Below are 14,586 nucleotides of genomic sequence, written 5' to 3'. Positions count from 1 at the left end.
GCTCGAGGCGCCTTTTTCGGCGATACAGTCAATGTTAGAGCGTGGGGACTGCAGTGAGAGGGTTGGATGTGCATTAGCGGTCCAACAGCGCTCTCTAGTGGAGGGCACAGTCCCTGACGAACAGCGAGAGTATCAGGAACTGCTGTTAGGGGCCCGAGGACGAGAGGCTTTTGCCGTCGAGCTCAGGTCTAACCTTTTTCGCTGTCGCTGGCGAGCAGGTGGAAAAACTCTAGGACCCCAATCCTTACGAGGAGGCGGCATAGGTGAAGGCTCTTCTCGTGAGGCGACCTGTTGGCGGGGGGAGGATGTTGAGCATGATCGTGCCACCGGCGCTTGATGCCATTCAGTTTCTCTGGGTCTGCGAGGAATCAGCTGGCGGAAAGCGGCTGATTGCTGTTTCGCTGCCCTAAACTTCTCCACCACCGAGGTGACCGCCTCTCCGAACAGACCATCCTTTGAAATCGGGGCATCCATGAGAAAAGTTTTGTCCTTTTCCTTAATGTCGGTGAGATTAAGCCAAAGGTGGCGCTCTACCATTAACATACCAGTCATAGAATGGCCCGCTGCTCGAGCAGTGTGTTTGGTAGTGCGTAGCGCCAAATCTGTTGCTCACTGCAGCTCTTTCACAGCCTCGGGTGTGATGCCATCTACCTCGTCAAGTTCTTTTAAGAGCTCCGCTTGGTAGGCTTGAAGAACTGCCATCGAGTAGAGCAAGGCGGCCGCCTGACCTGCAGCCAGGTAGGACTTACTGACGAGGTTGGACGTGACTAGACATGCCTTTGAAGGAAGAAGGGGGCAAGAGTTCCAAGCCGTGGCCGAATTAAGCGCGAGATGTTCAGCGAGAGGCTCTTCCACTGGCGGCATCGCTGTTAGCCACGGTCCGCTATGTCAGAAATGGTGGGGTAATCCGCAGCCACAGTGTTTGTAATGCACGCCGAGTAAGGCTGTTTCCAGGACCTCGAAACCTCCTGGTGGAGGTCCGGGAAAAAAGGCAGAGGCCTATGGGGCTGTGCAGGTGTACAACTGGTTAGAAAACGGTCGTCCAGCTTAGATGAAGGTTGGGCCTCGGCCTTCTCAACCTCCCAGTCCAGCCCCAGTTTATTCACCGCGCGGGAAACCACATCCAACAGCTTGCTGTTGGAGGGGGAAGCACGCTTCTCCTGTCCGCTGGGAGGGAGAGAGCTGCATGTGTCAGCCATGATGTCCTCAGACTCTGAGGCCATGGTGGACAAAACGCCGTTGTCATGTGGCCCACAACCGAAGGAGGTAGCATCGTAGGCCTCCGGGGTGGGCTGTAAATCCTCGTTGGCAAAAACGACGGGTTCCACAAAGTTTTTGCCTATTTCCTGCACTTGAGTCGGGGAGAATGAGCGACGTGGAGAGAACTCCAGCACAACGCTGTCCTCGTAATCCATGTTGCACATGTCTTCCCAAGCCATCGCCTCGTGCGGTGCCTCGGCAACTGCAGAAGCGACACGGCGGGGGTTGGACACGGGAGCGACCTTAGAAAACACTTCTACTCTCGAGCGCAGCACTTTAAGCCACAGACTATCACAATGAGGGCAAGAAAAAGGCCACTAAGTGCTGCCTGTGCATGATGCAGGCCCAAACACACTACCCACCTTTCATGGGTATCCCCCCCCCCGTGATAAACCTGCCACACGGCTCCTTGTACTTCCGAAAACTCATCGCGTCCGCGAAGAGGAGTTGAACACTGCTCTATGAAGAAGTCGCTGAGAACGCGAGATGATTTACTTAGGGCACAGAAGATTCGCTTTCCTGAAGGAAATTAAATCTGAGTGAAATAGTGCGCGGCACTCAGGTATACTATGCATATGCATGCGTAGGGCAGTGCCAAGTGCTATTTGGCCAGTGAAACTGGCGGGATGGTATAAGGCTTCAGACATTCGTCACACCGAGAGGTGTTCCCATACGGTGACGCAAATATTTTTTCTTATTTTTTCTTTCTTTCTTTTAATGTAAAGGCCTCCTTATATCCTAACAGGTTACATGTCTACTAGTCTGGGATGTGAGAGGGGAAAAAAATTATATCATGATTGTGTATAATTGTGATATTGTTGAAACCCAGTAGAAAAATCTTGTCATTTCAGTTGTCACGAAGTTCAGTTGTCACAAAATTACATTTACATCTAGTCATTTAGCAGAAGCTTTTATCCAAAGTGACTTAAAAATTAGGACAATAGAAGCAATCAAAACAAACAAAAAAGAGCAATAATATGCAAGTGCAATGACAAGTCTCCTTTTTTTAGAATAGTACATAGAATAGAAAATGAAAAGGAAACACTAGTATTAGAGATTTTTAAACAATAAATAAAAAGAAAACAAGTAGATAGAATAGAAAAAGAACAGAGAAAGCTGCTGTTGGAGGCCATTTTTTTTTAAAGAAAACATGCAGTTAGAAAACGAATGGAGCATGCAAGTGTTGGGGCCGAAACTGTGAAACTTCAGAAAGGACTTCTGTTACACCTGTACAGTGTTACTTTGGAAGACTTTTGCTCAGTGTTTGTGTACTTCACGTAAACGCCCTGCAGATGGCGCTGCAATCATCCAAATGACTAATCTAAAAATATCGACGATATTTCATACTAAAACAGAAGTAAACGTGTCATCCACACCTAAATGTATCATAAAAGATGAGGCCGTTTTTGAACTGCACATGGTTAACGCCACCCAGGGCTACAACAGTCCAACTATTCTAACATTTTTCTGTCGCATGACAAGAACTTTATAGGCCTATGCCAAGTGTATGATCATATTTTATCTCAAGACATTTTTCAATAATTACATACTTCAGCTTTCATAGTCTATTGTTATATATTATTTACAATATTCATATAGCATTGGATTACAATACCACTTTCTGTGCCCCTTGTTTACATACTTGCATAAGGTGTCATTCATTTATTAAGCATAAAGTGCACTTCAGTTTATGTGCCTTCCACAGAAAAACAATTTTGCTTCCTGGTTCATAGTAGGCAGTATAAGACAATAGCCCTGTGGAAACTTGTTTGAAATTCACCTGAAGGACTCCATTTCAACATTTTGATGTTTTATTTTAGAAATGTAGAAACAAAGGCTGTATTTACATTGCTCTTAATTGAGAAGTGAATACCATAGTGGTGGAACAACTAGAGATTACATACAAAAAATAATGAAATGTTGTTGTTTTTTTACACACATACCAATCATCTGTTTGACAGCACAGTTACTGTACACAGGCCGACACTAACTGTCTATGAACTGACCTGAAGAGTAAGCCATTGTCCTGTTGATGATAGCAAAACAAAAAATATTACAGTGTCATCTACATCTAAATGCATCCTATATACAAACATATTTTTGTTTTTGTTGAAACATCCTATTAAAAAATAGTTCAATATACAGACTGAGACAGCAAGTACAGACCCTGTAATGAAGCCATAGACCCTGTAATAATGCCATTATAATGCCACATAATAGAATAAAAATGTGAATGCCAAGAAAAATAATACATGACTTCCTATTAGAGTATTAGAGTAAGTCGCTGTAAATAACACTTTTTGTTGAAAGAGTGAATCCTCCAAAGTTTCTTATTGCTGGTAATAATTTCTAAGAAATTATCATTGCAACTGTATAGAGATCAATAGTTACAAATTTAAACATAGCCATTATTTGTTATTGTTATCTTTAGGCATGTTAGTCTTGTTATCATGCCTTTAAAATTTGCATTTGAAAATTTGACTAAGTTTCATATTTGACATTTTGTGTAACATAGAGTAGTAAAGAAGTATGAATAACAAGAATAGTTACTGTACATGATCCCTACAGGCATTTAATGAAAGTGACGTGACATACAGCCAAGTATGGTGACCCATACTCAGACCCATACTCAGAATTTAACCCATCCAAAGTGCACACACACAGCAGTGAACACACACACACCGTGAACACACACCCGGAGCAGTGGGCAGCCATTTATGCTGCGGCGCCTGGGGAGCAGTTGGGGGTTCGGTGCCTTGCTCAAGGGCACCTGAGTTGCGGTACTGCAGACCCGAGACTCGAACCCACAACCTTAGGATTAGGAGTCAAACTCTCTAACCATTAGGCCACGACTTCCCCACGACTTTAAAGTGAAACCACCAGAAACTGAATATTTTCTCATCATTTACTAAGATAAACTTGCATTATATGGACTGACTGAGATGGATTGTTCCTCTGAAAAGCTTTGTTTGTGTTTCACAGAAGAAACAAAGTCATTTGGGATGGCATGAGATCATTTCAATGGGTGGTGCATCCTTTTAAGGCACTTTTCAACATCTTACTGTAGAAACTAAACAAACTAAATTCAAGGCATTGGCTCTGAGTCTGAACAAACAATGGACAAAGTTTGCATGGTTCTTATTATTACTGGCCCCATTTTCAAAAGAATAATTCATAGTGATTGCTGACATTACATGCAAAAATGAATTCAATGTTTCAGGCATGCACTTATCATTTGCTTTTAGAGCACAGTTAAACACACTGATATGTACTGTCTATTTGAATGCCGGGTGAAAAATGCAAAGAAGGGGCCCAAGAACATTGCAGCACAGATGTGGGATCTTGGCCGGTGCTCTGGGGGAATTTTAAAGCTCCACATGCATTAAGTGCTTGTTCAGTACTGACGCTCGTGCTCCACTGTCCTTCTGTGCTCTTTGTTAAGCCTTGAAAAGCCTGATATCCTTCATCACTTGGTGTGACGCTGCCATCATGCAGAATAAGAGAAGGATAGAGTGGATTTGTGCTGGTGATGAGATTCTTCATGCACTTCTCATCAGCACCAACATCATCTGAAAGGCTCACACAAACATCTGCATCATTTCCTTTTTCCAAAACACTGCTGAAGCACTGATAGCCGTCTTCCAGAGTATTAGTGGGAGAGTTAAACTGGCTTTCTCTTGCATCCGAGTCTGAAACTTCCCGCTTGCCGGACTGACAGTAACGATCAGGGCTCAGCTGATCCAGGAATAAAGAATCATCAGTGGCTGATCCCAAATATGACATATTGCTGAACATCGATGAGCCAGAGCAATTGCCCGAATCTCGGTTTGCACGGTTGCATTCTCTTGAGCATCTGATACCATTAACACACTTGATTGACCAGCTCGTAGTAACCTGATTGCAGGGGGATAACGGTGATGGGTTGTTTGTGATTGGAGGTAATTGAAACACCTCATCCAAGGCATGCTCGACATGTGATGCGATGTCAATGGTGTTGAAGTTCTCTTCAGGGCTACCAGTGCAAGCCTGGCCATAATCCACTGGTGCTGACTCATTACTGTAGGAATTTTTCTCATTGTATGTATCTACTGATAATGCTGAGATCCTGTAGGGAGACAAACATGTTGAGGCATTATTAATCAGTACTAGAATGACGCTAGTCTGTCACATGTTTCTGAATTTATTTGGGGAAAAAAGAAAGAACAAACAAACAAACAAAAGAACATACAATTTCTTATCCTCATGAAGGTCCAGTGTTGGGATCTCTACATGGATCGAGGAGAACTTCAGAACAGATGGAGGCAAAATATGATCCTGTTAAACATGAGAGAAAAAATAAGGGATGTATTGTGATCATTATTATGACAAATTATTAACATTATTGATTTTTTGCAGGATTTTTCTCCCACCTTCTCCTCTCCAAGATTGGCATCTATTTTTGGCTTGGAGATTTTGTCCCACCAATTCATCTTCATTCTGTAATGAAGTAAAGTGTGTCAGAACTGAATTTGTCAAGGATGCGTGAAGGAATAGCAAAAATGTAAAAAGTTTTGTTATCAGGGTTTCTACAGACATGAACAAGTTAAATTTAAGACTTTTTAAGACCTTTTTAATACCACCTTATATGAAATTTAAGACCTAAACCTGTAATGGAAATACACATTTTATTACATTCATATATGTAATATTTAATGTGTTTAAATTGAAAAGAAAACAAAATATTATTGCTGTAATATATGATATTTATTACTACAATATACAGTGAACTTTTAATGTCAGCAGACAATATTCCATACAAAATATCCCTGCAAAATAACTGCATCACTGAGATTTTTGGTGGAGTAAACAATTTATTCTGAAGCCATATTTGCATCAGTACATATGTAAATCTGCATATTTTTATTTACCTTTACAAAGGCCTATTTTTAACCTTTTTAGATGTATGCATCATCTTTCATGTCAAATTATTACAATTTATCAATAAATTCAATATATGCTATAGGGTGTTATCATGCTGGTATGTTAAGGACTTTCCTGGACAGCTTACTCCTAAAGTTTTTCATATTCTTCATATTCTGTGTGGTGGTCAGATAGAAATTAATCTTTTCCAATAAGTTTAAATTGATTTTTACCTTTTATGGGCATTTTACCTTTATAAAGCCATTTTTTCTATAAGTGTGCATTATTTTTTAAGTCAAATTCTTACATTTAATTAGTGAATTAGAATAATAAGACATTTGGGCTGTTACCAAGCAAATGAAATCAGTATCAACAAAATTCATCTTTGCAATCCAGACACAAGCTGCACCTGAAGTGGCATTTAGAAGTATTTACACACTGTTTAATGCAGAACATGAATGCATTTAACCTGCAGTTACAAATGCATAAATAATTTGATATATTAAACATAAAACGTTGAATACTGATATTTGAAATGATTTTAAAAATGAAAAGATACTTTCAATGTGAAATTAAAAATGCCAGTAGGTTGTAGATAGTCACTGTTAATAAGTGAGTCATTGCAATTGAACCAAATCATTTAAATGGTTAATTTATTCAGGAACAAAACAGCAACACTGTCATGTTGCTCAAAGACGCAAAACAGCGCTGTGGATTTGTTTGGAATTATTTTTGTTGGTGAAATAGTGCAAAAACAGGCAATATGATGTCTAAAACGTAAGTCTCTTAATAAAACTTAATAAAGTTTATTGAACTGTAGTAAAAAAATCAATATTCCATTTGTATATGGTCATTTTTGGAGAGACAAAAAGGCACTCTTCCATGTGAAATTGATGGAAATTGATTTAACTATATGACGTGGTATAAATATACACATTTTCTGCACCCATGTCTTGAATTTGTGATCATTCTGAATGTATTTTAATAGACTGAATCATGCTTTAAAAGAGCACACTCTAAATGTGCATGTGCACTAGACTTCACGTAATGCGTGCACTCTGTAGGTGTTTTGAAATGTTTTTTGCGTTTTGAGAATATTGAGCAAAATAGCTCACTTGTCATGGTGTTACTTAACTATATCATGTTATGAATAAACTAAACATTCTGAATTTCTACCTCAGTGTGTTTCTTCTGAGTTTATGTGTGCTGTCACGCTCATTTGTTCTGAAGTCTCTCACAAAGAGACAGAGTGAGCCTCAGCGTGAACTTGTATTCTGTATTCTGCTAACTTACTGCAATTCTCTCTGATGACGCAGTAACTTACCACGGAGAAGAAAAATTCTTCGGTCTGTCCAATGATTGTAAACAGTCATCAGGTCCGTCAGACTGAAGATATTTTAGCGGTAATGTGACCAAATATATTTAAGACCAATCGAATCCGAATTTAAGACATTTTAAGAATTTTTAAGGACCCGCGGAGACCCTGGTTATCGAATGATGGAAAAACACAAAACAGACAACTCACCTCAAAATGCAGATGAAGATAACACAAATGATGATGATTAAACCAACACAGAGAGCTGGAATCACTATTTTGGCTATTTCATTTGGGGATGAGGCTGTAAAACATGTATAAATTTATATGGATTATCTAAGACTATTAACACAGTCACAATAATGACTTTGAGACAAATATAGATAGACTTACATGTGGTGAACTCAGCTGGTGTGCTCTGGTCACTAGATATACTATGATCATTATAGCCTGTGCTCATTGTTGCTGTCAGAACGTAGTTGGTATTTGGCTGGAGATTTTTGCCCACAATTTCAAAGGATCCCACAGTGTTCGGCACCGTCTTGGATATCTGTATGAATAATGTTTTTCTTTTTAGTTCTTTATAATACATTATTATCTGAATATGTCTATGAGGGTTCATATGATCTATTTATCATATATCATCTTCCTTACCTTTTCAAGTTCTCCTTTGATGCCATAGGCCAGATTTATTTTCAAGTCTTCCAAAAAATGTCTTCCTCCCAATTTATACTGATCATCCCAAGTTACATAAAAGTTTCCATTTTCAGTCTTCTGCACTGATAAGACTGGAGTTTTTGGTTTGACTACAGAAAACCACAAACACATATGTAAACGTGTGAGATAAGGTCGGATTAAACTTTTTTAACTTCTTAAAATCATAATTTTAGAACTAAAAATCATGTGAATTCTACAAATCTAACAGAAAAGGATTAACAAGAACTTGTATACAACATTTATACTCACTGAAGTCTTCAGTCTTGGATGTTTTGCTTAATAAAACATTTGATCCTTCCAGAAGTGTAGTAGTAAAGATCTCTGTTATGACAAACCCTTTCACATTAATTCTGCACTCACATTTGTCACTATTATGACTTCTCTCAAAGATACATGCATACATTTCTTGAAACCTGCAAATGAAGATATATTTATGTCAGCTGATTGCTAAATGAACAGCAATGCATTTAGTTATAGAGGAACTACAGGCCTGTACAAACACTCACATATTGAACACATTACGTGAGATGTTGAGCTTGTATCCAGAGCAGCTTTTGAGACGGTCAGTGGAGAGACTGCATTTCATTTCTTTCTCATAGTCATTAAAACACTTCAAGTCCTCCTCTGTGGGCTCTACAGTGATTTTAAAGATTTAAAATAAAAAGTGAAAATAATATCACACACGACCCAAGTAAACAGTTGTTTTGTAGTAAATAAAAGTAGTTTAGTAAATAGTGTAAAAAAGGAGTTAGGACATGGCAACATTTTGAGGTATGAAACTAAGGTAAACATCTGACAGAACTGGTGTCGTCCAATCAGCACGTTCGTGTTTAATTTGTTATAAAACACCCACATCAGCTTTTCATCAACATGTTTTAAACAAATAAATGAACGAATAAACGAATAACAATTAGAAATAACATGTTTGAGCTGATGGGGAAGTTTGAATACTTTTTTACAGTAACGTTACTTCTACTGACGCTGTACAAAGAAGAACAGTGTACAGAGCAACATTTGTGAGAGTGACATCAGCATATAACTATGGAGATTTTATATCCAAGTATACAAAGAGGGAAATTTTTAGGGAAAAATTGTTAGCGAAACAAACGCTTACCGTAACAAAATGCATGGCAAATGAGTGCGATGATGATCTGACACTTAAGAAATCTGGGAAACATCCTGTACGTCCCATGAAAACACAAACATTAAGTTACCTCATACAGCTTCAAACAATTACACGTTACAAACTAAAAATAATTTTTATTTTTTTTTAAATTAAAGATTCCTCGAAAACTATAGCCATAATGTTACGTTTTCATACCTTCTGACTGTCAGTCTGTCGCCTCTTCTACAAAGTGAAAATAAAAGAAACCGAGTTTCCTAACCCCTCAAGTAGGCAGTGGTTAAACACGGTTAAATACGGCTTCAGTCGCAAACAAACACGGGTAGATTAAATCTACCATATGCTTCCCTATTTACAACATGGAAGTCGCCAAAAAGGGCGTATCGAAGTTTCCTGGAACTCACGTACCAGGTCTGCAGTTCCAAAGACTCCCGCTAAAACACAAGCGCCGCGCTCACCCTGATCTCCTGCTCGCCTCGAACACAGAAGAATTCCACGAAAGCCCATCATCAGAGACCACGTCAGAGATAAACAAGCAAGATTAGTCGTATGAGACAGTCAAGCTTAAAAAGGAAGTCATTATGCAAGGACCAAAAAAGGAAGAGCAAAATGAGACTGCATTTCAGATAAACTTTTTATGCAGTTTCAAATCATCTAACGTTACTTATTTCGACATTAATAGCCTACCTGAATCTGAAACTGAAAATAATATATTAAAATGTTATAATATTTATTTGTACATTTCTCCAGCACAGACAGACAGAGTTTTATTTTAAAGGGATACTCCATCCCAAAATGAAAATTTTGTCATTATTCACTTACCCCCATGTCGCTCCAAAAATATTTTGGATAAAAACCGGTAGGCTCGAGACTGCCCCATAGACTGCTCAGATTTGCCAAAATGGTGCTACGCCGATTTGGAGAGACACAGAGGAGAGGAATTGTTGAATAAAGTCATGATTTTTGTTTTCTTTGTGTACAACAAGTATTGTCGTCGCTCCATAACGTTACGGTTGAATCACTGATGGCAGATGGACTATTCTGATGATGCTTTTCATACTTTCCTGTACCTTGACAGTGTAATTTACTTGGCAGTCCATGGGACAGTCTCAAGCCTACTTGTTTTTATCCAAAATATCTTAAATTGTGTTCCGAAGACGAACAAAGCTTTTACAGGTTTGGAACGACATGGGGTAAGTAAATAATGACAAAATTTTCATTTTGCGGTGGAGTAACCCTTTAAAAGCAGAATGAGCCATGTGCGTATGGTCTGTCTGTGTGTGTGAGCCGTTGGTGGGAAAAAAGGTAACTTCCAACTTCCATCTCGCTCGGGTTCTGCTTTGGTGACCACTTGTATGGTATGATTTTAGACTCAAAATGATTAATGGATGCACGCACATTTATGAGTGGCTTTATTTATTGCTATACCAAAAGATACAAGTTATGACATATAAAGTCGTACAACGAGTTCACAGTAGCATGGCCTCCTGGTAATAACCCAGTAAATGGACCTTTTTCACATTTCCGGGTTTCTCAGCAGCGGAAGTCTTCATAGTTGGGTAAACTTGAAGAGCAGTGAATGGGAAAGTACCACAAATATATATTTTATGCATTCCCATTTGCTCAAATAGCAAAAGAAAAACTCCACGTGTGTTTTCATGACTTTCAAAAAAGGGGAAAAAAAATTGAGAGAGACTGATAAGAGCAGTCAGAAAAGAGAACAATGTCAAATTTACTGTCCCTCTCATAGACACTGCATTAGAAACACCCTCGCATTAGGTTAACTGTTTTTTTTTTTTTTTTTTTGTAATTTGCTGCAAAGGTGATATAATACAAAGAATAGTGTTATAAATGTACATACTGTCACGGAGTCACAGCCTACACCCTCTCCACACGCCACGCCTACTCGTTCACAATCACCAGAATTCTGAGAACCTGTCCATCATCACCAGGCTCTCATTTAAGGACTATCACTTCCCCTCACTCCTCGTCTGATCTAGCATTGACCCACATGTACTTACCTGAACCCTCGCTACCATTGTTGTTCCCCTGGATACCCGTTGTTCCTTCCTCGTCAATTCCTCTGTGCCGCCTTCCGATTCTGTCATCTACTTCCATCACAACCAGAGCTAAGTTCCAACCTTCTTCGTGTCAAGACTATTCCTGTTGCTTCACCTGTGTCTGAATCCTCTGTCACAATAAATACTGCTACACGTTCACCTACCTCTGTGTTCCCGTCTTGTGTCTGACAGATACATTTAAAAAAGAAAAAAATACAAATATGGAAAACTTTCGAGGATTTACGATGCTGATGACCGTTCGCTTCATAACAGTCTTGTGAAAAGGGTTCCAACATTTTAAAAACGTATTTGTGTTTGCTGGGGATGGCTTATATATGGGTTTTGATATAGGCCTACTTTTTTGAAGTAAGCCACCAACCGTGTACTGGTGACAGTACATGGGTGAACTATCCCTTTAATGATGACAAATACAATTTTATGAAATTAGTGTTAATAAATGATTTTTAGTCGGCGATACGTAGGTGTTTGTAGAATTTTTCATTGTGTGTCTTCCCTGGTTAGGCAGGGCTGCCAACTTTTGAGTTCAACTTGGGGTGGGGGGATATTTGGGGTTTAATATATATATTATACAAAAAATATTTTAAACACATTATGTAATAAATGATTGTTGCAGTGCTGCAAAACTTTTAACTTTTTACCACAATGAGAATTGCGATGTATAGTGAAAGAACTGCAAGATTTACTAGTCATTAGCTACTTTTATAATTGCAACCGCATTTTAAAAACATTTTTATATTTTTATTAATCTTTTAGTCTGCATTTCTTGAACATCTGTTATGAGAAATTATGTTTCCCTTTCATAGGTCACTTCAATGCTGCAGTGACGTCACCGTATGGGAACACCCTTTGGTGTGACGAATGTCTGAAGCCCTGTACCATCCTGCCAATCCTATTGGCCAAATAGCACTTGGCACTGCCTTATGCATGCATAAGCATAGTATACCTGCGTGCCGCGCACTATTTCGCTCAGATTTCATTTCCTTTAGGAAAGCGAAAGCGAATTTTCTGTGCCCTAGAAAAGCATCTTGCGTTCTCAGCAACAACTTCTTTGAGCAGTGTTCCACTCCTCTTTGCAGATGCGATGAGCTGTCGGAAATGTAAAGAGCCGTATAGCAGGTTTATCACAGCGGGGGACACTCATGAAAGGTGCATTGTGTGCCTGGGCCTGAATCACGCGCAGCCGGCGCTTAGCGGCCTGTCGAAATGTCCCCACTGTGACAGCCTGCAGCTGAAAGTTCTGTGCTCGAGGGTAGAAGTTTTCTCAAAGTATGCTCCTGCGTCCAACCTCCGCTGTGTCACTTCTACGGTTGCCGAGGCGCCACACGAGACTGCCAAAAGACTGGACCTGAGCTCGATGGCGAAAACCTCTCGTCCTCAGGATCCTAACAGCAGTTCCTGATCCTTCTGCTGTTCATCGGGGACTGTGCCCTCAACTAGAGAGCGCTCTTGGACCGCTAATGCACATCCAACCTTCTCACTGCAGTCCTCAGGCTCAAACATTGACTGTCTCGCCGCAGAATATGCCTCGAGCAGCATTGGAGTGAGCCACCACTCCAAGCACCCTCTCAGACACTCTGCGCACTTCAGCCTTCAAGGTTCGAGGGACAGCCTAAGGGTCTGGCAAAGACGGCCCGTTTATGACGGCCCACAAAGCTGCCGCTTCGTAGCTAGCAGTGGGGCCCGATGTGCATCCTGTTTGAATAAATCCTACCATAAACACGCTTCAGGATCCTATACAACGAAGCGCAGTGACCTTGACACATGCATTTCCTGTTCTTACCGACGCCGCAAGCTTTCCGTGCTTGAAAATTTGAACGCATGCGGAGACATCACAGCTGCAGACGGAGGTCTTGAGGCCATTAAAGCATTTTCGAGCCGCGTGGGAACACTTGCCCGACATTCCGCAATGGGTATTACATATAATTCGTTACAGATACACCATTCAGTTTCGAAAAGGCCCACCTCCTTTCCGTGGGATTCTTCCAATGATCGTAAGTTTAAAAGAAACCACAGTGCTGCGACAAGAGGTGTCATTTCTGCTGAGAAAATGGGCTATAGAAGAAGTACACCCCTCTCAGACGGAGTCAGGTTTTTACAGCTGATATTTTGTTGTGCCCAAAAAAAATGGCGTCTTGTGGCCAATATTGGATTTAAGCCATTTGAATCTTGCGCTCAGAACAAGCAAATTCAACATGTTGACAGTGAAATCTATTCTGTCTATGATTCAACCAAACAAGTGGTTTGTCACGATCAATCTTAATAATGCATACTTTCATATTCAGATCATCAAGAGACACAGGAAGTTTCTCGGATTTGCTTTAGAGGGCAAAGCATATCAATACCGTGTTCTTCCTTTCGGATTAGCCCTGGCTCCACGAACCTTCATGAAATGCATGGACGCAGTTCTGGACCCATTATGGCTCCAGGGCATTCGTGTACTAAATTACCTTGATGATTGGCTGGTATTAGCGCAATCACAGACACAAGCACGCTCTCACCAAGATCTCGTGCTAAATCATTTAAGCAGCCTGGAATTATGCATGAATCTCCAAAAGAGTGTTTTGATCCCTTCTCAGTGGATAACCTTTTTGGGGATAGATGTGGATTCTCGCGCGATGAGGACACGCGTTCAGTCTTTCAAGTCATCCCTTTGCCACTTCAAAGCAGGCCGTACAGTGATGGTGAGTTTGTGCCTCAGACTTTTGGTACGCTCTCGCCCCCTATGCAGGCTGGCGAGGAATGTCCTTCTATGGTCTCAGAACAGGTTTCTGTCGATCTTTCTCCCTCCCGGAGGCAGGGTCAGAAGATCTAAGCTGTTCATCTGTTTTGGGAGTAAAAATAAAGGTTGTGCTACCATAAAGTCCCATTGGCTGGTGGAGGCTATATACCTTGCCTATGAGGTGTGCGGGCTCGCTTCGCCTTTAGGAATCCAAGCTCATTCCACGAGGGCAGTGGCTTCGTCACAAGCCTTCCTTAGTGGATGATATATGTGCTGTGGCAGGATGGTCCTCACTGAGCTCTTTTGTCAAATTCTACAGCCTGGATGTGAGGACGGCCCCTGGCTCCCAGGTTCTTTCTGCTTGAGCAGATGCTTTCTTCGGATCCCTGCTATCTCAGGTACGTCAGGCGTGATGGTATAGCATTCCCATATGGTGACATCACTGCAGCATTTAAGTGACCTATGAAAGGGA

At 40.6% G+C, this 14,586-nt stretch overlaps 1 protein-coding gene across 1 annotated transcript; it reads right to left on the bottom strand.

Annotated features, from left to right (window-relative positions):
* Positions 1-3,053: 3,053 nt before the first annotated feature.
* LOC109056524 lies at positions 3,054-9,832 on the bottom strand. Its single transcript, XM_042720062.1, has 10 exons — positions 9,513-9,832; positions 9,306-9,370; positions 8,698-8,824; positions 8,441-8,604; positions 8,129-8,280; positions 7,868-8,024; positions 7,685-7,778; positions 5,670-5,736; positions 5,489-5,574; positions 3,054-5,365 (listed from the first exon to the last, which is right to left on the bottom strand). The coding sequence occupies exons 2-10, from the start codon at positions 9,367-9,369 to the stop codon at positions 4,513-4,515; spliced, it is 1,764 nt and encodes a 587-aa protein (XP_042575996.1). The 5' UTR covers position 9,370; positions 9,513-9,832; the 3' UTR covers positions 3,054-4,512.
* Between the last annotated feature and the right edge of the window lie 4,754 nt (positions 9,833-14,586).

This window comes from Cyprinus carpio, chromosome B3, assembly GCF_018340385.1.
Source record: "Cyprinus carpio isolate SPL01 chromosome B3, ASM1834038v1, whole genome shotgun sequence".
In the NCBI taxonomy this organism is placed as follows: Eukaryota; Metazoa; Chordata; class Actinopteri; order Cypriniformes; family Cyprinidae; genus Cyprinus; species Cyprinus carpio.
Note: the sequence above shows the minus strand (reverse complement) of the source record. Positions and strands in the feature narration are given on the sequence as shown.

Excerpts from the sequence above, each read along its gene's own strand:
- LOC109056524 (XM_042720062.1), bottom strand. The coding sequence starts at position 9,369 with ATGTTTCCCAGATTTCTTAAGTGTCAGATCATCATCGCACTCATTTGC. Across the intron at positions 8,281-8,440 it reads ATCCAAGACTGAAGACTTCA|TCAAACCAAAAACTCCAGTC; the intron begins GTGAGTATAAAT and ends GGTTTTCTGTAG. Across the intron at positions 5,366-5,488 it reads CTTCATGAGGATAAGAAATT|GATCTCAGCATTATCAGTAG; the intron begins GTATGTTCTTTT and ends GTCTCCCTACAG.